At 32.4% G+C, this 24,490-nt stretch overlaps 1 protein-coding gene across 4 annotated transcripts; it reads right to left on the bottom strand.

Moving 5' to 3' along the window:
• Positions 1-14,866: 14,866 nt before the first annotated feature.
• On the bottom strand, positions 14,867-20,790 carry LOC127844523 (uncharacterized). Of its 4 annotated transcripts, XM_052374794.1 has the most exons (9): positions 20,657-20,790; positions 19,247-19,381; positions 18,710-19,136; positions 18,217-18,390; positions 17,778-17,912; positions 17,002-17,397; positions 16,443-16,478; positions 15,996-16,070; positions 14,867-15,703 (listed from the first exon to the last, which is right to left on the bottom strand). In XM_052374794.1, exons 2-9 carry the CDS (start codon positions 19,286-19,288, stop codon positions 15,444-15,446), a joined length of 1,545 nt encoding a protein of 514 aa, XP_052230754.1. In that variant the 5' UTR covers positions 19,289-19,381; positions 20,657-20,790; the 3' UTR covers positions 14,867-15,443. The 4 variants fall into 4 exon arrangements, with proteins under 4 accessions (XP_052230754.1, XP_052230753.1, XP_052230755.1 ...); XM_052374793.1 differs by lacking the exon at positions 19,247-19,381; XM_052374795.1 differs by lacking the exons at positions 19,247-19,381; positions 20,657-20,790 and adding an exon at positions 20,130-20,209.
• Positions 20,791-24,490: the final 3,700 nt, after the last annotated feature.

Genomic DNA, 24,490 nt, shown 5'->3' with positions numbered 1-24,490 from the left:
ACTGACAACACATGCCCGACATTATATGTTCCGCTTGTAATATTTTTGTAAGAATACATTTCCTATGAAACCATATTTAAATATCGCGAGCGTCTCAATCCACGTCACTAGTGTTTTACTTACACAAATCAATTAGTTTAATTTTCAATGTCCGATTGCCATAATATAACAACATTTCAAATAAATGTCGTACTATTAGCACACTCCTAGCACGATACATATTCAACTCACAAATGTGATTAAAATGGGATTGATTTAAATAATGGCGAGATGGTCTTGTTAAACGGCGTAATATGACGCCTCTATTAATACTACGATAATCGCTCTGATCTATATACACCAGTGCACACCTACCCTTATCAAATGCAAACAATCTCGCAAGAAATGCCTTCAAATACTCACGTTCCGCTGTCATTTGTACATGCACTATACACAAACCATACACTAACATGTCATGATGACATGAAGTCTAAATGAACTGAAGATACAGAAACATATAAGGCCCTAAAATATGACTTTTTACATGAAATGGTATTATACCTTATGTCACATCCTTGAGGACAGCTTCTAAGCTCCAATGAACAATGGACATGGTGAGCTTTTGGAACCGCTCGTATTCTTCGTGCGTCGTCTGTCAATGTATTAGTCAAACCACATCTCCCCTTAAACCTCTTGGTAAATTTTAACGAAACTAAATGTGTATGACCCTTAGGCATCCAATTGTCAATTGTTTTTAAATGATATCAGTCCGATGCACATGGAAGTTAAAAGAGCTGTAAATAGATTTTGAAAAAAAAATTGCTATGTAACGGCAAGTTCCTTTTCATATTTGGTGCGTAACATCGCATACGTATCCTCCACATATTTTTAATTATCAAATCTTGCGCATTTGGTCAAAACTAGACGTGCCATATTTTTTTTTAAATTGTACGCCCATGATATATAATAAAGCTTTTGTAACCGTTCACACACACATGAATACTAAATAACAAAATTAAACAAATACTAGGTCCATATTGACTATACGATGTAAATAGTTTTAAACATATCCCCCAATTACCTTGAGTCGAGTGGTTAAGGAAACTACTAAAATAATTTCTGAATTAATTCAAACAACGCCGCGATAAACGCTGTACCTTTAAAGATCTATTTAATTCCCGTTATACCAATGTCAAAATTGTTTATTGGAACTATCGGCTTTGCGTTGTTAAACACGCTGTAAATAAACTAGTGCTCCCACGGGTACCCGAAACCGCGGGTCAAAAAAATACCCGCGATTCCGGGTCAAAGTTTTCGCAAACGGTACCGGGTCGGGTCAATATTTTTTTCAAAAGAAAGGCCTAAAATCAACTCTGCCGTTTTGTTCTGGCCGTTTTGAAATGTGCCGTTCTGTATTATTATCTCGCTTCCGGATTAAAAAATATAGTTTCGTGGTTTCAAGATCTCGATTTCAAAGCTCATGTTTTGTGTCAATCTGTGTGTATTGATAACCAAGTGAATAAAGAGGAATAAAAACTATTGACGCGGTAAGGGGTTAGATTCGCCAGTATGGGCGTATTTCGGTTTTAAATCCGAAAACGAAAAGGACATTATGATACCGACAAAGGCATGACTGTTTGTAAAAATTGAAAAGTTGAACTTGGGTACAAAACTCGTTCTACCGTTGAGGTGGTGAAGCTACCTGTCCAGTCGTTTTTCCAGTTAAGATTCTGATGATAACAACAAAATTCCTGAAGCTCTCTGTTGTGGTGTAACAACAAACTGCACTTACTGAACTGTTTGGGGATATCTTTTAGTGTTCCTGATTCTGATAAAGTATCAACTGAACTGAATGGTTACAATGATGAACCAAGTATCAAATTGGACAAAAATCCACTTCAATAGTAGAATTCCAACAAGAAGAAATACCCACAATTAGCACACATCGCCAAGAAGTATTTAATTACTCAAGCAACTTCAGTTGCCAGTGAGCATGTGTTCTCTACAGCTGGTTACATTGTGTGTGGGCAATAATCCTGCATGAAAAGTGAAAATGTTGATATGTTGCTCTTTTTGAAAAAGAACTTAGTGATTTGACTAGTATAGAATTGTTTACGCTGAAGTTTTGTTTCAATTTAAATTAAGAAAGTATTCACTTTCCCCAGTTTTCTAGTCATCTTCCATCTTATATACGTCTTAATTAAGTATTGATATGGTGAGATAAGATAAGATAAGATTTATTTTGAGTCGGCAAGACATAAATAGACAACGTAAGCCATTAAGGCTTTTGAACCGACTATATAAACATGTGTATAAATGTAACAAGTATAAAACAGCTACAATATGGAAATAAAATATAGCAAAATTAAGTTAATAGATATGATATGCATGCTAATAAGTTGATGAAATCACAGTATTACATTCTAATAGTTTTCATACTATTTTAAGAAATATTGTGCAGGAGGCCGCTGATCTTGATCTATAAGTAGATCTAAAAAATAAAAAATAAAAAAAACTGCCGTCAAAAATTGTGAGTTTAAAGACTAAAAAGAAACAAAACACAAAATGAGCTAAGAAAGTGGGTAAACACGAGGTATCAAATTGAAACAGATAAGTGTGGAAGAAACCTGATCTAAAAATAGCCATGGAGAAAACCTTATATTTTCTTTAGGAGTCGTATTTGTTCTATAAAATCATTTAGCTGTATGATAAAATGTCATTCCGTTTACAGTAAATATTTACTATGATATTTCGTATTTTTGTATTTATAAATAGTAGAGCCAACATGAATGAATACATAATAATGTCAGTGTAGGAGTAAAAGTCAGTGCATATACTGGGCAATCTTTGATAATCAGGTACAGTGCCAACGCTGAATACCGTCGTAAAACATGTAGTTACAGTGTTTATCTCTGAACAGATTACACATGTTAGCATATATACGACCCTTTCACATGCGTTTCACGCGATTATGACTCGTATAAATAGCGACAATATATTTCAAATATAGAACACAACTAGAGTGCTCTCACAAGTCTAATGCGTTTGAAAGAAATAAAATTCATCAACAAATAGCGCGATAATTGTTTGACACCAAAGAGATTCGAAGCTAAATAATGTATTCCATATTTCACATATATAGTATGGTTAAATAACAAACATGTATAAATAATATTCATGCATACAAAAAATCACGCTCGACTTCGATTTAAGTACGCGTCTTGCACGTGTACAATTACAATGAATGGGAAGGGTGTCTTCAAAAGTAGAACTGCCGTCCTAGATAATAACAGGCGACCTTTTAGTGCAGTCTTATGCAATATGTGCTCGATAAAATACATTATAAGATTGGTCATAGGATTGATAAAGAGTACCAGGTGCAGAGTATAGAAATACTTCAGTAACTTTTATGATGATAGTATAAAGACCTCTACAATAATTGTATTCATATGATACCAGTCCTACGTCACACCGCGTGCGTGGTACAGGTTTGTACCATTTTGATAACATCATTGATTTAATTAATCATGCTTAATACCAAAACATACCCATAATGTATGGTATTCACTTATAATTATGCATGACGTGTATCTGTAAGCTTAAGAAATTTCGCAATTGTTTAAATATAGATTATAATATCGTTCGATATGTATTTTAAAATAAGACTACCGGTAGATTACGATAAGATTACGAAAAAAGGTTATCAATGTCGGACAATATGTAACGTTTGTATGACACTGCTTTGAAACGCGGCATTTTCCTCGTAGTCAAAGATAATCTGTACAATTTAACATATAAAGGCATAACGCTTGAACGATTATACATATTTGACTTAAAATATAAAGTATGCAAAAATGAGACAAATCATTAGAATCAAAATGATTGTCAAAACAAGAACAACAAATAGCCGCAAAAAATGTGCTTGTTTTATCCATAAGATTCAAAACAGTGTTGTATTGTTAACTGTGAGGATTATGATTTCTGTGGCATTGAATACTGTTTTCGTATCGAACACCAAAACTGAATCAACTAACGTAAAAACACCATGATTTAAGGAAACATTGATTTGATATTAAAGTCTATTAATTCATTCATAAGTTTTTCCGTAAAATAATTAAACCTCATGTGTATTTGATTTTCGTTCAACATTAATGGAAACGCGTTCTTAAGAACTAAATGTGAGTTACTTATCTTCAAACAAAACCCCTCCTCCTATAGAATTTAGGAGTTGCATAGTTAGGTTATTTGCTACAATCACACTTTTTATAATTGGGGAGCTTGCATAGTTTAGTTATTTGCTACAATCACACTTTTTAGAATTGAGGAGCTTGCATACCGATAGTTATGCTATGTGCCACAATCACACTTTTTATTGAGCTCTATATTCTAACATCGAGAAAATAAAGTAAAAGAGTTGTTGTTGTTAATCCAACACAATCTATGCCCAAAACATATTAAACAAAGACATATCACACACATTTTAACACGCTGCTTACATCTCGAACAGAATGAGGTAAACATGAACTAGTGAACACCCTCCGTCGATGTGGAATAGTTTTGTTTGAAAATTGAAATAATGTGGAAATCAAGAGAAAAACAATCGCCAATACTTCATGCAGTGCCTTTTTTACAGTATACGCTGAAAAGCGATTTATACAATACGTACTTTTAGAGGCGTTTTCTACACAAACACACACATTTCAGGAATACTCATGTGCATTCCACACAAAAACGAAAGAAAAGCACAGGGATCAGAATAGTCAGATGTTAGAACGGCAATGTCTACCTCGTATATTGTTTAAGCAGTTCTGTTTAAATGTAAATTGATATTCTCAGTCGTCAACGTTAGAGTAAAGGTTAAGTCGCAAGCTGTGACATTAACATGATCAAACATTAGGGCAGTGCCAGAACGCTTGACTATCAGTGCTCAAAGACATGCAAATACAAAACCTGTGATCAAACAAACAATGGTGCGTTGTTAAATGTTTAATTAAAATAGCATACTATGTTATACAGGGCATGCGCTGCAACAGAGACTTTAAAACATGTTTTAATTGACAACGTATGATGCGTAAAGGGTCACATAAACTTTCAACAGAACGTGAGAACTATCATCAACTAAGAACAACAGTGAACAAAGCTCGTAGCATATACATGCAATATTGTTTTTACTATCAAATTCATTAGAAATAGAACTATATTAAACACATTCATACACGAATGAATTTCATGTGGATGAACCGTATTGTTTTATGTTTTCATAAAGACTAAAATTCATGTGTTGCCCTCGAAGAAGTATTGAATATCAACAAGAAGCGAGAACATTTTGGATTCAACGGATTATAAACAAAATACAATACTTAAAAACTTGCCTGTGTACTAACAAGATAATCAATAGGAGTGCAAAATGTCTTCATTACTGAGCACTAACAACATAAACAATAAACTAGTATGTGCTAAATTGCCAATTAAAATAAATTGGAAAGAAAATTCCACAAGAACGGGTGTTTCAATCAAATGTGTATATAACTTGAGAGTACAACCATTTAAACAGCTATACTATAAAACTGTTTATATATTACCAATTATATATATTTATAATAAAAAAGGAAATTTTGACAAAAGAAGCCCTGTATAGCTTGATGCGTTTATATAAATGACAACTTTAATTACTCGAATAGTAAAGGCTTATACACATTCATGTATTTAGTTAAAAACGTAAAAGAAACACGTTAACCATATTATATAACGAATAAATAATTAAATAGCATAATTATAATAGCACATATGAATTAACCAAGGAACCTTTAATCTACGTTTCGTAAGTTTTTCATGTTATGTTCTACCATTATTAATTAGCTTGAACATTCTTATGGAATATAATACAATATATAATTAATACGTATGTAAAAGTTACCTCCATAATAAAAAAATGGCTTGATTGATATGCGATATATATACTCACATAGTGAACATAACTCAAAATAAAAACACATTATAAACACAACAGAGAGAACATTTTTCTTTGCGCTTAAATCCGAAGTTCAGCAATCACAACTATAAACAGTCGAAAAAAAACACGAAAATAAACACGTGACTTAGTGCTCAAAGCTCTCGAAAATGTGCGAACAAACTTTTGAATTTGCCTTTATGAATACATAACAAAAACGTCATGTGTCAAAACGTATTGACGATATCCACACATGAGTGTGGCCAGTATTAGAAAAAGGTTCCCTATGTGAGACGCTCTTAACATTTTTGTTAAAATAAAACTTAAAATTTTAATAAGACTATAACCGAACGCAACTTATAAAAGGTTTTCGCCATCACGTAGGTCATTATTAATACAATTTGTGATAAGCAGACACGTACCATCTCGAGTGACAGGATTAAGAAACATTAAAAAATATGCAACGAGATATATTGTTAAATGTCTTATAACGAAGAAAATGCATAGTTGCATGCGTGTATTGACATTATTGGTTAACACCATAGCACAACCTCATTGTTTGTTTAAATACCAAGAAACAGCAAACATTCTTTCGGATGCATTATTTTTAGCATTTAAACATGTGCTCACCACATATATTCTTCTACTCTAAAACAAGGGCTGTTTGTAAAACATGCATGCCCCCCATATGGGCTGTCAGTTGTAGTGGCAGCCATTGTGTGAATACGTTTTACAAGATAAGATCTTGTTTACAGTTTGATACATCAAGTTACATTTTTTCACAATTATTGTAACAAAGTTATGAAGGATTTGTTTTTAACCAGTCTATATTTTGCATTTTAGCCTTTTTATTTTGTGTGCTTAATTTAAAAATAATAATACTACATATCGAAATAAGATAGACCTCTATTCCCATGATCTCTTATATTCTTAATTTGCTCTAGTCATTTTGATTCAAATAGATACACCTACATTCTTATAGAGAAAGCACATCACATTTTTATTGAAAGGGTTATTTAAACTCATATGCATTTTATTTTGCTAAACATTGTCTTTATATATCCCATAATTGAGGTTTTATCAAGCACAAATTATAATAAATTTATGTATTACTATAAAGAATGTGGTAATTCTGCATAAAGAATACTTTTTTGTGAAGTAATTTAGTCTTATTTCCCAACGGTAATTTGTTAAATGTATCTGATGTGTTTAACCTTAAAGAAAATAAATGTTTTATTGTAGTTTACAAAAAAAAATGATTTTTTTAATACCCGACCCGACCCGAAATTACCCGTACTTTCAAATTTTGACCCGCCGACCCGACCCGAAGACATTTGTTGACCCGTGGGAGCCCTACTCTTTTATCTTTATTTCTGGAACTTTTTCATCCTAACTTAAATTTAATGTTTTAATTTATTAACGTTGCATCTGCTTTGAAGAGAAGTAATACGATCGTAATTACCTGCAAAGTATTGTTTGCTGACTATACATGTCACAAGAACATGACTCCTTCGTGTAAATAAATTTCATAGTGCGTTTTACACGTTTGAGAAACCATTTTTTTTCCAGAACAAACCAGCTATTGTTATTAGATATTTAGTACCACTCAGTAGTGCAAACCATTTGATTTTCTATTGCTATTCATGAATGGGCAGACAATGTGTGCGCATGGCAGATGACGGTTTTTTACATATGTAGATACATTGTGATACTCTACGTGTATTATCTGTGATGTATGATAAAATTAAAATGGTTTGTGCTATACTCTTGTATCATTGTGTTCCAGTCATGTGAGAAAGAGAAACTGTTCCCGCGTATCGTACAATTTAAAGCTTTCAAATCGAATTTCTCCTAATGAATAAATGACATTGTTGGAAAGAGTTCTTGTATCCAACAAACATTCATGTTTGCTCTTAACATTCAATTTATAAAGTTGAAACAGTTATGATTTACACTGGTAAATAATTTTCAACATGAGATTTAACCCATGTTTTTTATGATTTCAAGAAAAACATGTTAGCAAATGTTGAGGTTATTTGTCCTTTATATTAGGAAGTATTCTCAATAAAGACATAGGCAGTACATAATTATATTCAATTAACCCATACATTCATAGTAGTAACGTGCCACGTATGACCCCTTTCGTGATGAAGTAAGCAAAACATACTTTTCCAAAAGCCGATAACTTAATATACTTAATTTGAAACTTACACGAACAAGACATAATTATATATTCCACTTGATATAGTTTGGTTTGAACACAGTGCTTAGGGAATCACATTGAATAATCACTTTGGCAGTTTGTTCGCAAATGTTTAAATCCACTTCACCATTGTAATCCTTTTACGATTTGATTCAATTAATTTTAAATGCCCGATTGTCTTAATACCAAAACATTTCAACTACATGTCGTACTTTTATTCACTCTTGAAACACTCGTAACGCGAATTAAATATATTAAGTAAACATGTAATATGCAAACTGAAGCTGGTTTATCATTAAACGCCGTCTGGTTTAATTGCGAAATATGACACAAGTATTTACTAAACCGATAACCGCAAAGGTCTTTTCACATATGCACACCTACCATGATTAAATGCAAAAGATATCACAGCCAGTCATTAAAATACTCAAGTTTTACTGTCTTGATTATATGTAGACGTTATCGCTGTGCCACACAATGAAATGTCATATGAAATTCAACTTTAAGACTGATTTTTTTTAAAGATACAGGAACATGAACTTTCCTAAATGATGACAGTTTTTTACATTAAATCTTTTTAACACCGTATGCTATATGTTCGAGTACAGCTTTAACTCACCTATTTAATTCACAGGTCGGGATTTATGGTCTACCTTTATCCGTCGTGCGAAACCATTTCATTCGTTGCAGCCGATTAAAACAAGCCTAATTCATTGTTAATCATGTGGGGTTCGTATGCGGAGTTCATCAAAAACATCAAATGCTGCTGCACTACGTCATCGTAAAGAACGAGCCCTTAACTATTTGTGTAAAATTATGAGGTCAAATACTACTTCGATCAATATAGTATTAAATAATGAACTATTGATGATGCTTGAATAAATATTGTTAGCAATTTATGTTGGCGAAATGCTGTAAAAACTTCACTGTATTCGATTAGCTTCAGTAATTTGTGGTTGCATTCATATCACGAAATGTATTTCATGTATATGCTGAAGTCAAGAGTCCGTGACATTTACATTCAAATTTGGTCTGATGTATATAGTCTCAAAATATGCTTTATTATTATATCACATTTAAAAGAGAATTTCGTTTTGAAACCTACTTGCATTGTATAGATAATGAAAGCATAGAGATGCACTGCGTAGATTCCGAAAATCATGTTCGTATTATTTAGGAATAAAGAGAGGATGATTTAATGGCACGAACGTCAAATGTTAAGTGTGCACTTCTGGTATGATTGAATCTGAATTTTATTGTCTCAGTATTTGTCCAATGTATAAAGAGTATATGCCATCAAAGTCTGTAAAACGTATCCGTTAAGTATCAAAAGTTATCTGTATTGCAATGATAATTGCAACAATAAGGTAGATCATATATATATATAGTCCGACAATAAGTTATCGAGATGTTTAAACTCTGACGTCAACACTCGTCACCACTCTATTGTTGAGACCTACATGCAATTTAAAATATGGTGTATGACATGTTAAACCATATTTTTATATTTTAATTTATCATTCGATAGTAAGTATTCAATTCAATAACATGTTGAAAATACATATTTATTTTAATAACCAATAACCTAAACTTATGTACTTATTCCTTAACCCAAATACATAAAAGTGTATGGTGACACAGATCTGGTTGGTGATAACCAACTTTGGTTCGGAACAGATTTACTACTGTTTACGGTTATAATACTTTCATATATTTGTAAAAATTATGACAATTTGTACAATTGATAACATCTCAGTGCCAAAAATGTTAACTTAACATTTTAATCGAGACTACTATTTTATGAAATATCTAACACATATATAGAGCATACACATATTCATCAAACATTCATACGCAAACAACGCTCATCAATTTATATTATAAAATTTGATAGACTATAATTATGTTTTAAAACAGTAAACCCCGAATGCCGTCAATAGTGTGAGTAAACGGTTAAATATATTGAATGTGGATATTATTCGATGAAATGTTTTATGTTTAAAATTCATAGCTATTAAATATTTTACAATGCCAATCATTTTCTTAATGTGATTATCAAAATAAGTTATAAATGAGTGTGAAGTTGAGTTTAATCAAATGTTTTGTTTGTTTCAAAATAACGAAGTATTCGCCATATTATTTTATAACATAACCACACTGAACTCAAGACACTGTGTGTATTTCAAAGTTTATAAGGTTCTTCCGCGCCTGAGTCTGCACTATGTGAGGACCCGAAATATGACCCAGAACTACAATGCAATAAACTTACTAGATCCACGAAAGTTGGAAGTTTAAAATAAAGTTGCAATTTCCAGTCATTAATATTTTACAGAAAGGCAATACATTTTGGTTTGGTATGGTGCTTTGCAATAAAAAAGTAGTAACCGGAAGAAAAACCACCTGTCCGGTATGGTAGCCACTAACTAATTTTAGATTTATTAAACAAACGACTGCTTACAGGTATATTTTTTGCGTACGAGGAAATTTTTAATAAGCTTGTAATTTAGTATTGTTTATATGTATTCTTTATTGATTTTATAATGTGTTAGATCATTTATTGTTTATGTTTAAAAGGTTACAAAATTGCGATATGTAAGGCTCGTTTTACTGGAGGATTGTCAACAGTCGTACTAATAACATGCATGATTACATGTCTGCTCTCATTAGAGGCACTGGTTATATAATTTACTAATCGTAGACTTATCATTAGGTGTAAGCACTTTTTGCAGACCCTTGAACTTTTGATGTTTACCGCTGACTATATCCTATGTAAACATGTCTGCAAAACACTTTAACATAATTAGTCTATACTTGATATAAAACACGCCAGCGATGACGTCCGTTTAAAATATTTGCATTGTCGATCTGACAATGACAATCATGAAGATCTCTTAGAATTGAATCAAATCATATTAAGTTTCGTTCAGTGTGGTAGAGTACTAAGGGTGTTAAGTTTAAGTAAAGTTACCATTGTCTATATTGAATTCTTGAAATTCTAATGCTGGTTCTATTAGATTTATTTTAAGATCTAGCTGATTAAGTCGATTAAACATTGAACACATTAAACATGAATCGCTTGTCTTTAAAGTCTTGTAAAACTGGAACACATTTTTCGTTTCGTTTTATTATTGTTACTGTTATTGTAAATATGAAATCGTTATATTCAATATTGACTGCAAACGTATCACGGAGAAGCTATTTTATAGTTGTCGAGAGTAAATGGTACAAAGGTACAGGTAAGGTATTAAGTCCGATCCCGACAGCTAGTTCAATATTTCAATTTCATCCTCCCTCCCCATCCCCGATCATAAGCCGTGTGATAACACTGTGCCTATAAAGAAAACATTGGTTTCATTCTTTACAGGAACAATGGTATACACCTAAGGTAAAGTAAAACAAAAGTGGATTGAATGTGTGCCCAGAAAAGTTCTTGTTGGAATTTGTAACACGTGTATCTTCATTTCAAAGCCCAACTCCTTCCATGGAGGGTAAGAATGGCAAATGAGATGATTTATTTACATAATCTTTTTTATGCACTTCACTACTTGCATCTTAAGATTTGTAAAGAAGATATAATTGAATCAATATCAACTTATATAGTGTTCGTATGGTTTTGGACGAGGGGTTTCCACGGTGGTTGCCAGGTAACGAAAAGAGGTGTTCCTGACTTATATATTATGTTTGCACTATCCAGTAATCGATAGTGAACCACGTGAATGTTCTTGGATGTGTTTACAGGACTGGCAAATTAAAACAACACTTAACTAATAATGTACAGGCTGATTTTTACATAAAAGCAAGGGGGTAGATAAATCATTTTTGCAATTTTATGTGGTAATTGTATTCATTTAATAGTTAAATCTATAACGAACTGTTGATAATTAAATGTGGTCCTTACAAATATACATCGTACAAACTGTTGCCTGTTGACGAGGTCAATATTTGAATAAACAACGGGCGAGCTGATCATTTACACATCGAAGACTATATGCTGATTCGCTCTGTTTGTCACTTCTGGGAGCAACGCCTGCTGAAAAGTAATCGATGTGCACACCGCATATTTCAGGACAAAGAACAATTCTTATATTTGATACAGTATATTATTAATTCAATGTAATTTACATATGGAAAATAAACGTGCCCCAGCTTCTGTCATAATTTGGTAACTTGCATTCGTATTACTCGCATTCTGCTTAATGCCTGTTTCTAAACTGCAGTTGTTAATAGCGCTTTGTGATTATGACTGATTTCATAGTACATTTTCATCACGTTTGTTAGAATTTAAAGTAATAGTCATAAATGTAAATGTGAATTCACCATGAATTATGTCATTTTTACCTAAATTTCATTCCATAATACTAATTTACTTATTTCATAACAAAACTTCTACTAAGTTCTTTGATAATTATGGCTAGGCGCTTTGGAGCTGATATAAACCGCAAAAACACAAATTTATTTATCACGCTTGGTCGGCAATTTGACAACTGCCTTAAGTGCTAATACAGCGGAAATCCATCGCCAATTTTGGAAACACAATGGCCGTTGAAAGGTCATTTAAGTTCTAGTTTTAAACAATTGTTCGAGGATGGGTTCAAACGTAACGTTATCTTTCTTCTTCGGATGATCATTTTAATAATTATGTTATTCAGTATATTTTATAAGTTTTATATGTGAAACGTTGTTGCTTTTATAATGTGTTCGATTTATGTTTATGTTTAAAAGGTTTCAATAACAGCAGCGTTATTTTAGTGTCGTTTTACCAGAAGATTAGGAAAACGCGTACCAATAACATTCATTTGAAAATGACTACTATCATTTGAGACGTCGGGTATATAATACAACAATTGTATCAATGGTATACTTATGTGCCGGTGTATACCTTGTTTGGCGGCCCTGAAAATATTATGTTAACCTCAGACTCTGCCCTCTGTCAACAAGACTTGAAAACAGTATATTCACTTCAACATATTCGTATATAATCGTTTCACGTATTGTTTAATGCGAACTATGTATACACGCGACACGTGACGTTTGTATGAAATATTAACACGGTCGATCTGACAATTATAAAGATCTCCGAGAGGTAATAAATTGAATAAAACCCATATCAAGTGTCGTGTCGTTTATCTGGTTTACTACTTAGGTTGTCAAGTTTAAGTTATGCAACCTTTGTCGTTGTAAAATTCTTAAAATTTTAATATACGGCGGTTTCTTTTGAAATTATTTAACGATCAAACAGATCAAACTGATTAAGTCTAATTAAAATAGAATACTTAAAACACAAATTGCAAAAAGTCTTCTAAAACTGGAACACAATTTTCGTCGTAGTGTTTTGAAAGGGTAACATAAAAACTGCTATATTCGGAGAATCGTGGATAAGCTTGCTAATAAGTGCAAATAGTTAAATTAACAATGATATAGGATAGGTGTTATTTCCGATGCCAAAATCAAGTCAAAATTTAATATTATCCTACCAATCCCCGACCATAAGTGGTAAGAGCTGAATATCCTGTTCATTCTTCACAGGCTCTATTGTATTCATCCAGGTAAAGAGAAGCAAATGTGGGTAAAATGTTTGTTTAGAACAGTTCCAATGTTTTTGGTAAAATTTGAAACAAGGATATCTTCATTTCAAAGCCGAATCCCTTCTAAGGAGGGCAGAATGACAAATAAGTTGATTTATTGATATAATCTGTTTATAAACTTAAACGCTTGCATCTTAAGATTTGTAAAGATCCGTTTCAACGGTGGTTGCCAGGTTACGCAAAGAGGTGTTTGAACATGCCAATAGCTAGCAGGTCTAGAGGGGTGTTTAACAGCTGACCAGTATAATCTATTAGTAATGTAACTAACATGAAAACATCTTAAAGGGTTTAGAACTGCTAACTAGTAAAAACCTGCTATCAAGTAGAGATGAGATGATGTGTGTAGTTTTTAACACTACCCTACTTGGAGTCATGATTTTATCTAGCTGTAAATTATGGAAAAGAAGGTGTATTATTTTTACCGTACAACGTCGCTAGCTTTTAAATAAAGTTGATATCACTTTGTACTTTTAAGAAGTAGTTTATTGAACTGTAAAGTAAAGGAAAGAAACATTTGTTACATTTAACAGTCTGTAAAGTATTGAGAAGATCGGGTTTGTACACTGGAACGTGAACACCTATAGCTAGAGTATGGTACTAAAATTGTTATGTATAGGAAAGCGGAGGTAATGCGTAAACCATTTGTGTTTGATGTATAAAACATCGATAAATATGAAGACAAAAACAGTGGAGTGTTTGACGTCTTAACAAGCGCGTTGACATATTACATATGTCTGAAGGAGCTATGTATATTTTTCAATAATGACAATTGTGTCACGCACAATATATGCATCCTTTATAAATGGGCATTATGATGTTTTGTGACAGTTTCAATTTATCTGAACTAGTATTATAATGATAAGATTATAACGTAATCTTTTATTTTGCTCAATACGTTTTTTGACAATCGTCATCATATTCATTAAAATTGAAACTCGAAGGTACAGCGGTCTATGTTAGAGCGATATATATATTTTTACTCATGGGGAGTTATCGCATGAGGCGTTTAACAATGATGCAAGTGTACTATGAGCTTTAAACCGCAATTAAAAACAAAACAAAGGTCGCCTTTTGAAGTTTGTATCCTATTTCTGGCGGTGATTTCCTGAAGGGAGCTAATCCCATGTGGGCTCTGAGTAACAATACCACTTTAAGATGATGTTTTGTTCAACGATTTACGTTAATACAGTTTAAAGACAAAACACAATATAGAACTGAATATCGTTAGCATTTTACATGTCCTGACATGATGTTCATAAACACTAAGATATAATAAAGTACAAAATGGAACAAGAGCACAAGTAGACACATGGAATATTGCTAGCAGTGATCCTCGAAGCATATATACTCGCAACGGCGTTCTAGCATAGCAATTTTAGATCACAGTACATAGTATTTTGATTTCAAAAACCAACTTATTTCTGTAAAAACTTTCACAAACAAATATCACTGTTTATATAACAAATATCACTGTTTATGACCAGTTGAGCACTCGACTTGACCAAGTTTATTATAAACCTTAGAAAATTGGATTAGACACGTCAACTGGTCGTTACCAGAACATTATATAAAACAATGACCTAACACATAAATTTAAATTTCATGACAAAACTATAACAAAATCAAAAATACACAATGAAACGTATTTGTTTCTTTTAAAATGTAACAAGCAACAAACATAATATATAATATATGTATCTGAAACAGAATAATAAATAATACGTTTCTATGTGCGCGTATTTGTATGTCTGCATTTTCGAGACCATTTGTTTTCATAACGTTCTAATATATCCAGGCATGTAACTGAACATTTCATGGCAGTGTCTTCCCGAAACATTGACGTCAACTTTCTGATACGTTCCAATGGGATTTTCATGGCTGGTACTTCACGTACATTGATATGATGTTCCCAAGCACGAAAAAGTTTGTAGCACTGCTCACTCACTCGCTTCTCTTCCTCCTCAATAGTTGATATAGTAAAGTCACCTTCATCAAAGAATATTATTGTATATTGATTCTAAAACGCAATATGATTTACATGTAAAGGATTGACAGGATATTTCTTGTTTCGTTTCCATTCAACATTAAAACATTTACCGAACACCTGCAAATATTTGACCTTTAAAATTGTGTTTAATTTTAACGAGATACAGAACGAGTTAACTGAAATTCACAAAGAGGATTTAAAAAACCATATATAAAACCGCAGTAGAAAATAAGGGAAAAAATACGTGTTACCAAAACATAGAAATTGGCAAATGAGAATAAAAATATTAACTTATTCCATTTTTACGAAAGAACATCCTGAAATTGCCATCCATCTTTTCAGACAATTCGCAATAGACTTTCTGCACTGAAAGAACATAAATGAGCACAAATTGAACATTTAATCATTTAGATTACACTGGATGTTTTTTCATAAAATTATTCACAATTAAATTATGATAATACGAAAACATGTGAACTCCAATGGGAATTATTCATGTGTTTAAGATGAAATCGCATATTGCAAGAAGTTAACGCAATTTTTTGTTTAAAACATTTACAAACAACAGCATTTCTAATTTTAAGTATGTTCTTGTGATTCCATAAATCTCTATGATTCATTGTTGGATCAGTAGTTTACCATTAAATCGAGTAGACGTTAAAAATCTATTAGATATTGATGTGCAAATAGTTGTTGACGCATAATAGAAGTACTATGTATCCTGTGGGTGGTACTTACAAAAAAGATATGGGTCGGAAGCATCGGATAGTTTGGCTAAAAGCAGGAAAAGGCAACAGCATAAGTACAAGTAATTTGCTTTCATTATTAAAAATATATAAAACAATATTTTGATGGATTGCCTATTATATAAAAAACGATTACAAAAGTACAGTATTTGATTACATTTTCATTAGATATATTTCACGGGTTCGATATATAAGTAAAATTCTGATCATTTAGGCGTCTATTTTTGAAACTGCACAATTCACTGTAGTTACTTTAGTTTTTCTAATTTTATAAGACGTTCGCATGTATTAATGTATGCATGCATATTACGTTTCTACTACACACATTCAAAAATGCTAAAACATGCGCAATTATATTACGTATCTTGTTTTGAAAACCGTAAATATTTAAAATACAATAGACAAATATAAGATCAACCACATTTGCATTCGATTATATTTAACTGGATTTAGTACACATATGAATTTAACAACCACACAAACGCACAAGACATGAAACAGGGTTTATCGTTAAAATATTTCGTTTAATGATAATAATTCATATGTCTTACTTTTAGAACCAGCTCTCTTTCCATCAGGGATCACACGTGCAGCCTTTCTCTTGCCTATGTATGCATTATCAACATATTTTGGCCCATTTACAACGATAGCCGCTTCAGTATCGTTCTCATTGTCGTGAGCATTAACGGTGTGCGAAACATTATCGTTGACAGAGGCTCCATTTGCCTCTGAAGCAGATCCACTGGCATTACCTCTATTGCAGGCGTTACTTACCATAGCTTTAACCGACTGCTCACGAATAGCAGTGTCATTTGCTTTTGTTTCATCGATAAAAACGTGTGTAGACATCTCATTTGCCTGAGGTCTTTGTCCTTGAAAAGCTCGGTTTTTAGTTCCATTGACGACTTCGTGCGTAGAGACATTGAATTGAAGATCATCTTGATTTGCTTTAAGTACATATAAAATGAAGCAATTACACCCATTTGTTGAAAATATATACACATTTGAGAAGAAACATTTATTTATCGAGTTTATCAAGAACTTAACATAACTAATGTTAGACAACTGACTAGACGAGACGTTTAAAGTGTTTATTTTGGTCGTCATTATTTAGATTATATTTAATTTATACATACGAAGGTTTAAACGCTTAGGATCATAAGAACACTTCATCATGAGGACCATTTATACTCCTGTCTTCTTCATATAGTGTTAATATTGTTGGAAAAACATTAAACGTGTAAGCTGTGTTTGAACGACAAATAACACGTCTAATTGTACGAAATATGATTCTTAAAGTATAAAGAAGATATAATGCAACATTCACCTTTCGTAATTGAATCTGAATCAGTTTTAGCACTTCGACAGTAACAGAAGACATAAAGCCCAACACCAATTGCTACAAACACCAGGACCAGAGAAGAGATTCCTATTACCAGACCAATAACCAGCTCCTTGCGACCTAAATCATGAAATAAAACACTATAATGTGGCCCCATATCAAAATAAAGAACACACTTAAAGGGGGATGTAATATAGAATTAAATAAGTTAGAAGTATAGATGAATTACCGGGTGGATGAAAAAAAAGCGAACGAAATACTTTCTAAAGGAAACAAAATAAATGATTAATTTATAAATAACAAAATAATTCATTCAAACCTACGGAAACACGAAATAAAGAATTATCAAACGACACGACTTTTATAATATTAATATTAAAATGTAACTAAGAAACGATAATCAATAAAAGCTAAGTGTCAGCACCAGTTGTAGTCCGGACAGCACATATAGTGTCCTCAGTTGCGGTGCAAGATCGATGAAGGATCTCATCCGTGCCGCATGTAGAGCATGGAAGGCACTGTTCTGTTGTTGATGAAACATTTGAAAACGTTTCTCCATTAACACAATCCTCACAAACTGTGTCACTGTTTGGGGTAGCTGTAATATCAATTTAAAAATAGAATTGGCTATACTGAATAATACATGTATGTGTTTTTATACCATTATTTCCACGTTTAATTACATATACATATACTGTTTAACCGAATACCCATCTGTCCAGGTTATGAAATTCAAATAAATCATTTTATCTAGAGCTAGAATCCATCCAATTTTTTGATTTTCTAAATACATGTCAACCAGTCGAAAACATTGTAAATTGGATCAACTATATTTAATATTTCATATTTCGCCAAATGTTTTTGTTTATTGAGCACTATTAAGCTCTTGTTAGCCACATATGAAGTTATTGGTTTACCTTTGGTTTTAACACCCTGTCCTTGACCACACGTCAACACACGCTGACAAATGTTATTGGTCCCCTTCTCCCTCCAGTACCCTTCTTTGCATTGGCATTTTAAGTCTGAGATTCCTGTACAGGCTTGTACAATTTCTTCTCTTTGAACACTCTCATGCTCATGATTCTGGTTCCAACAACTTGTCCTACATTGTTTACAGTAAATTGCTCTGTTGAAGGCAGGATTGTACTGGTCGTGTGGACAGGGGACGCAATCAGCGGACGCCCCACTTGTCAAGCAATGACCAACCCAATGTGACCCCGGACGACACATTGCGCATGTCATGTTGTTATGCTCATAGTATATTCTCTCGTCACAACCGAAAGAATAAATTAAGACTAATGCCGTGAACAGTCTAAACATCCTGCCTTGCAATACTATTATTTTCTGAAATATTCATGTAAATGAAGTTAACTATGACATATTGAACGTGTACATGTTATAATACCATCATTATTATATCACTAGATTACTTTATAACTTATATAAGTACATACAATAGAGCCTGGTCGGACGTCTAAAATCGGCCATCGTGCCATTATATCGGTGTCCGACCAAGCTCTATGGTATGTTATTTGTACCCGCCGGGCCAAACATTAAAATCATAGCTGTCCAGGGCGGATTTGGTATATCTGAAAAGAATCCGGTTGCGTGACTTAACCTGAAGAAAATGGCGTCCACAATAAGTGTTAGCCAATCTTGATAAACAAATTGAAGCCACAAATCAAACAAAAATCATAATCATGATTTAAACGTAGCACACAATTGGAATCATTAAATATCGATGACGACTGAAACCTCAACGTTGATAGATGACAATTTTTAAGCATTCAAAGATGTCATCACACAAAGCTATAATAAACGACACACAAAACTAAATTACAACTTTAGAGCAATTCTTAAAAATATTAAAGACACAACGGTGTTCACTTCTCATTTCTTTTCGTACACCCATTCATCTTAATTAGATTTAAACCGCGCTACTTTTTGAAAACTTTAGAATCGAATGCTAACCACTCAGAGCAAAAAAATAAGCTTTTTGAAATCAAACGACACTTTAAATGGATAATATTGTTATTCCTGAAATTGAAGTTTCACTTTATACATGACAAACACACAATCCGAAATATTTTTCGGATTCATTTAAGTGTTTTTATCAGACCTTTTTTCTGATATTTAGCTGTCAAAAAACATGTAAGAATTGTTGTCCCGAAAGTCGACAGAGGGTAGCTTTAACTGCTGTATTTAGTCACGGAAATACGGTAAAACGAGATATGTCATTAATTGCGTAAATGAAAATAAATGTACGCAAAAGTGTGATTTGTAATAAATTTAGTGAAGGAACAAATTAAGATGATATGTATAATAAAGATAACATACGACAGGGCTGGGTCGGACGTCTGATATCTACGTTCGTCCAAGCTCTGTCGTTTGTTCATTTCTAATAAACTCCTGGCGGAATATTTGAAACTAAAACATAGCATTGCCTTGAGATATCCAATATAGTGCAGGTTTCATTTAACACAATTTTTTAAAAACATTTCAAAGCCTTAGTGCAAAATATTTAGTGTTAAATATATTGTTATCGAGATTTTAGGCATTTTTGCCATCAATTATTATATGGAAAGCAATATTGTGCTGAACAAGATCATGCAAAAAGAGAATGAAGGTTAATCAATAAGTTGTTTATTTGTACTTGTTTGTAACTCCAAATCTACAAACTTAAAAAAAATATTTCAAGAATTTTCAATGAAATACATATTCCGAAATTACTTTGACCGGGTTTGTGGAAACAAACAGTGTTTTAAGGCCATTCAACTTATCGATACAACATAAACCAAAGTTACGCTGTATTGACCGCCTGTTTTTATCGAATAAAAAATAAAAAGTGTTTATAATCCACTTACCGCGACTTCTCTTTGAAGTAAACAAATATCTATATCATTTATTAAATAACATTCAATCCTCATAAATCACTGTTTTGTATTACACACAGTTTGGCAAGACCATCCTCTAGCACGACTGTTTATACAATGAGTGTCTATCATTCAGTTGTGACAATGACGCGCACTGATATAATAAGGCTTATTATAAGGTAAATAGGTTTTCGGAAATTGTACGTGAGGTGGCAGATCCATTATTCGTTAAGCACACTGTAAAGTACCCACAGTTTCAAAAATGTGTCATATCTGACTCAGATAAATGGTTCGACCATGACTGTAGAGAGGCTAAGCTTTTGTATAAAAATGCCCTATATGTGTTTAATAATTCGCATAGTGATATAGATAGAGTTGAACTATGTAGATTAAAATGTCTGTATAAAACCATTGTTTTAAAAAAACGCAGAGCTTTTAAATTCAAACGTTGTAAGGAATTTGAAAATTTGAAACATAGTAGACCAAACAAAAGATTTTTGGAAATATTTTCGGTCACAAAAAACAAATAATAACGATGGTAATATACGTCTTGAAGATTTCAAGAACCATTCATTTTGAACAAATGTTTGCTGATATAAACCAGGCTTCAAATGTTGAAGCTGAGGATTTTAATAGTAATTACGATTTTAATGATTTTTCGCATATATTTGGAGAGCTTGATAATCCAATCACATATGACAAAGTTTGTAAAGCTATTAAATTAATTAAAACAAGGAAATCGCCAGGTACAGATAAATTATTAAATGAATATTTCATAGAAGCTTGTGATATTTTAGCTGGTCATATTACAGTAATATTCAATTTTATTTTGAACACGGGAAATTTCCCAATTGCATGGACCAAGGGTATTATTGTTCTCTTACATAAAAAGGGCGACAAGTCTGATATAAAAAATTATAGAGGTATCACACTATTAAGTAATTTTGCTAAGTTGTTTACATGTGTACTAAACCAACGTATATCAAAATGGTGCGAAGAAATAACACCATTTCTGATGCACAATTTGGATTCAGAAAGGGTAGATCGACAGTAGACGCAGTATTTGTACTGCACTCAATTATTGAAAATTATGTTAATTCATATAAACGTTTGTATTGCTGTTTCGTAGACATGAAGCGTTGTTTTGATTCGATTTATCTCAATGCCCTATGGTTAAAATTGTATAAAGCTAACGTGGATGGTAAAGTGTTGCGTATAAAACGCAGCATGAATCAAGCTGTTAAGTCATTTGTTAGACATTGCGAAAACTATTCTGATTACTTTAATATAGCAGTTGGCTTGAGGCAAGGGGAGATAATCTCCCCGATCTTGTTTTCTCTTTTCGTAGAAGATCTAGAGATGTATTTGCAAAATAGAAATAGCAAAGGTATAGTTATACAGGATATGTGTTTGATTCTTTTGTTATTCGCAGATAACATGGTTGTTATTGGTGAAACCCCAGAAGATTTACAATTGTCAATAGATCATTTGCATAATTACTGTGAAACATGGGGATTAGAAGTGAACACTGCGAATACAAAAGTTGTAGTATTTCGCAAACGAGGTGGTTTAAAACATAATGAAAAATGGATATATGCTGATGAATACTTGGATGTTGTTAATGACTTTAACTATTTAGGTGTTACATTGAACTACACTGGTAATTTTAATCTTAATTCTCAGACGTTATATGAAAAAGGCTTAAAAGCATTGAATAATTTATTATCAAATCTGAAAAAATACGAATGTAAACCAAGAGTAGCACTGCAGTTATTTGATGCTTTTGTTTCTCCTATTATTACGTATGGGTGTGAAGTATGGGGGTGCTTACCAAATCATCACAATTAGAATGGCTGCATTTAAAATTTTGCAAAGCTACGCTTGGTGTTAGACAATCTACAGCTAATGTAGCTGTATACGGTGAACTGGGTAGATACCCATTGTATATAAACCGATATTTACGTATTATAAAATACTGGTTAAAGTTAAAGGATAGTGATAACATTATTACCAAGTCAGTTGATAAGATGCTGTGTTCGATGTTAGTATAAATAGAACGAATTGGTTTAGTAAAGTTAAGAACCTTCTTACACGTTACGGTTGTTACTATGTTTGGTGTAGTGACATACCTATAAATACCAACCAGTTTATTTGTACATTTAGGCAAAGGCTAATTGATGAAAATTTGCAACAATGGCAAGAAAATGTTACAGATAGTGGAGTTTTAACTTTGTATAAAACACTTAACCTGCCACATGGATTTTAATCTTATCTAGATCTCATTGTGTCGAGAGATCTCAGAGTTGTATTTACGAAATTACGTATATGTTCCCATAACTTGAGAATACACACCGGTAGATACGAAAAATTGGATAGACATTTACGTATTTGTCAAATCTGCCCTACCAATGAGATCGAGGACGAATTTCATTTGATGTTTAAATGTACAGCATATGCTCATTTAAGACCAATTTATTTAAAACATTATTATAGAAATAGACATAGTATGTTTAAGTTGATACAACTGTTTAATACAAACAACAAATCTGAACTGTTTATGTTAAGTAAATATATATCTGAAGCTTTTAAAATTCGCAACGTAGCATTGACGGATTTATAACACTGGTCATTGTATACAAGACTCAAGACTAGTCATTGAAAGAATACATTACAATAACAGCTAGTGATTTGATTATAAGCTATTTTTGTTCCAACAATACATATTTATTACCATATGAAATTAATCATTGTACCAAATAAGCATGAATATTGATTGTATATAAGTTCATCCTGCTAAATAGATTTGTTAAATAATGACCCATACTTCATTGTATAATCTTGTTGTATTCATTATTATATGTATGCATATATATATAACACAAAAAACTGTAAAGTTTACGTGAATAAAATATGTTCTGTTCTGTTCTGTTCTGTTCAACTAATAGGTTTGAATCGGGTATTTATATACGAAATATTGCAAATTGGTTTTGGGAAACCAGAGAACTCGCACCGGCGAAGGTCATACTATGACTCATGTAAAAAATATATTAACCTAAAAAATAAAGTAAATTTTGCAAGTAGTCGATAAACATAATTTTCGTTAACTGGGTATTAAAAAAAAACCTTTTATACATATTTGGGCATGCATTCAAGTGTGCCATTAAATGCTTTAAATTGTTTGATGTTAACTTGGATCTAAATAGTTCAAGCAGAAAGCAAATAATAAATTTAAAAAAAAAAGTAATCTAAAACTGAGCTCGAACTAATGGACATTGGAGTAAATGGCTTGCATTTACACCACGCGGGCATCCGTGCTCGCACATTGGTGTATTTTAAACATTATATAAGAAATCCTCTTAGTGTCACAAAATATACAGATATAAACAGAACTCTCCAAATTATTAAATTGTTTTTCATTTGTAACGCTTAATAATGTTCAGGTTTTTAAATCGTCAAAGGAGGCATATAATGGATATTTTAGAGAATGGTAAGTGTTCAGTATAACTGTTTCATCGCAAATATCATAGCTACAGCGACAATATGCGAATCTGAAATCTTTTTTTTTCTCAAAATTGTCAATTTACAAAAACGTGATAAGGTCCCTTAAATATACGAAATACAGGAACATTGGTATTGTAAACCACAGTACACTCCAACCCATGAAGGTAACACTATTATCACGCATGCCTTTGCAATCCGACCCATTATGTTCTCAATACTCTTATGACTTAAGCAGAACATCAAGATAACATGTTGCACGTACTGACCCCTGTAGACACAATTTTCTTAACGACCACTATACGCTGAATTAATCAACAATTAATA

Source organism: Dreissena polymorpha, chromosome 9 (assembly GCF_020536995.1).
Source record: "Dreissena polymorpha isolate Duluth1 chromosome 9, UMN_Dpol_1.0, whole genome shotgun sequence".
NCBI classification, from domain to species: domain Eukaryota; kingdom Metazoa; phylum Mollusca; class Bivalvia; order Myida; family Dreissenidae; genus Dreissena; species Dreissena polymorpha.
This window is presented reverse-complemented; position numbering and strand designations above follow the sequence as displayed.

What these genes read in the sequence shown, in the direction of transcription:
- LOC127844523 (XM_052374793.1), bottom strand. Translation starts at nt 20,719, where the DNA reads ATGAGGATTGAATGTTATTTAATAAATGATATAGATATTTGTTTACTT. An exon ending in ACAGGGTGTTAAAACCAAAG is followed by an intron (nt 18,391 to 18,709) that starts GTAAACCAATAA and finishes TTGATATTACAG; the next exon opens with CTACCCCAAACAGTGACACA. An exon ending in TTCCGACCCATATCTTTTTT is followed by an intron (nt 16,071 to 16,442) that starts GTAAGTACCACC and finishes ATGTTCTTTCAG; the next exon opens with TGCAGAAAGTCTATTGCGAA.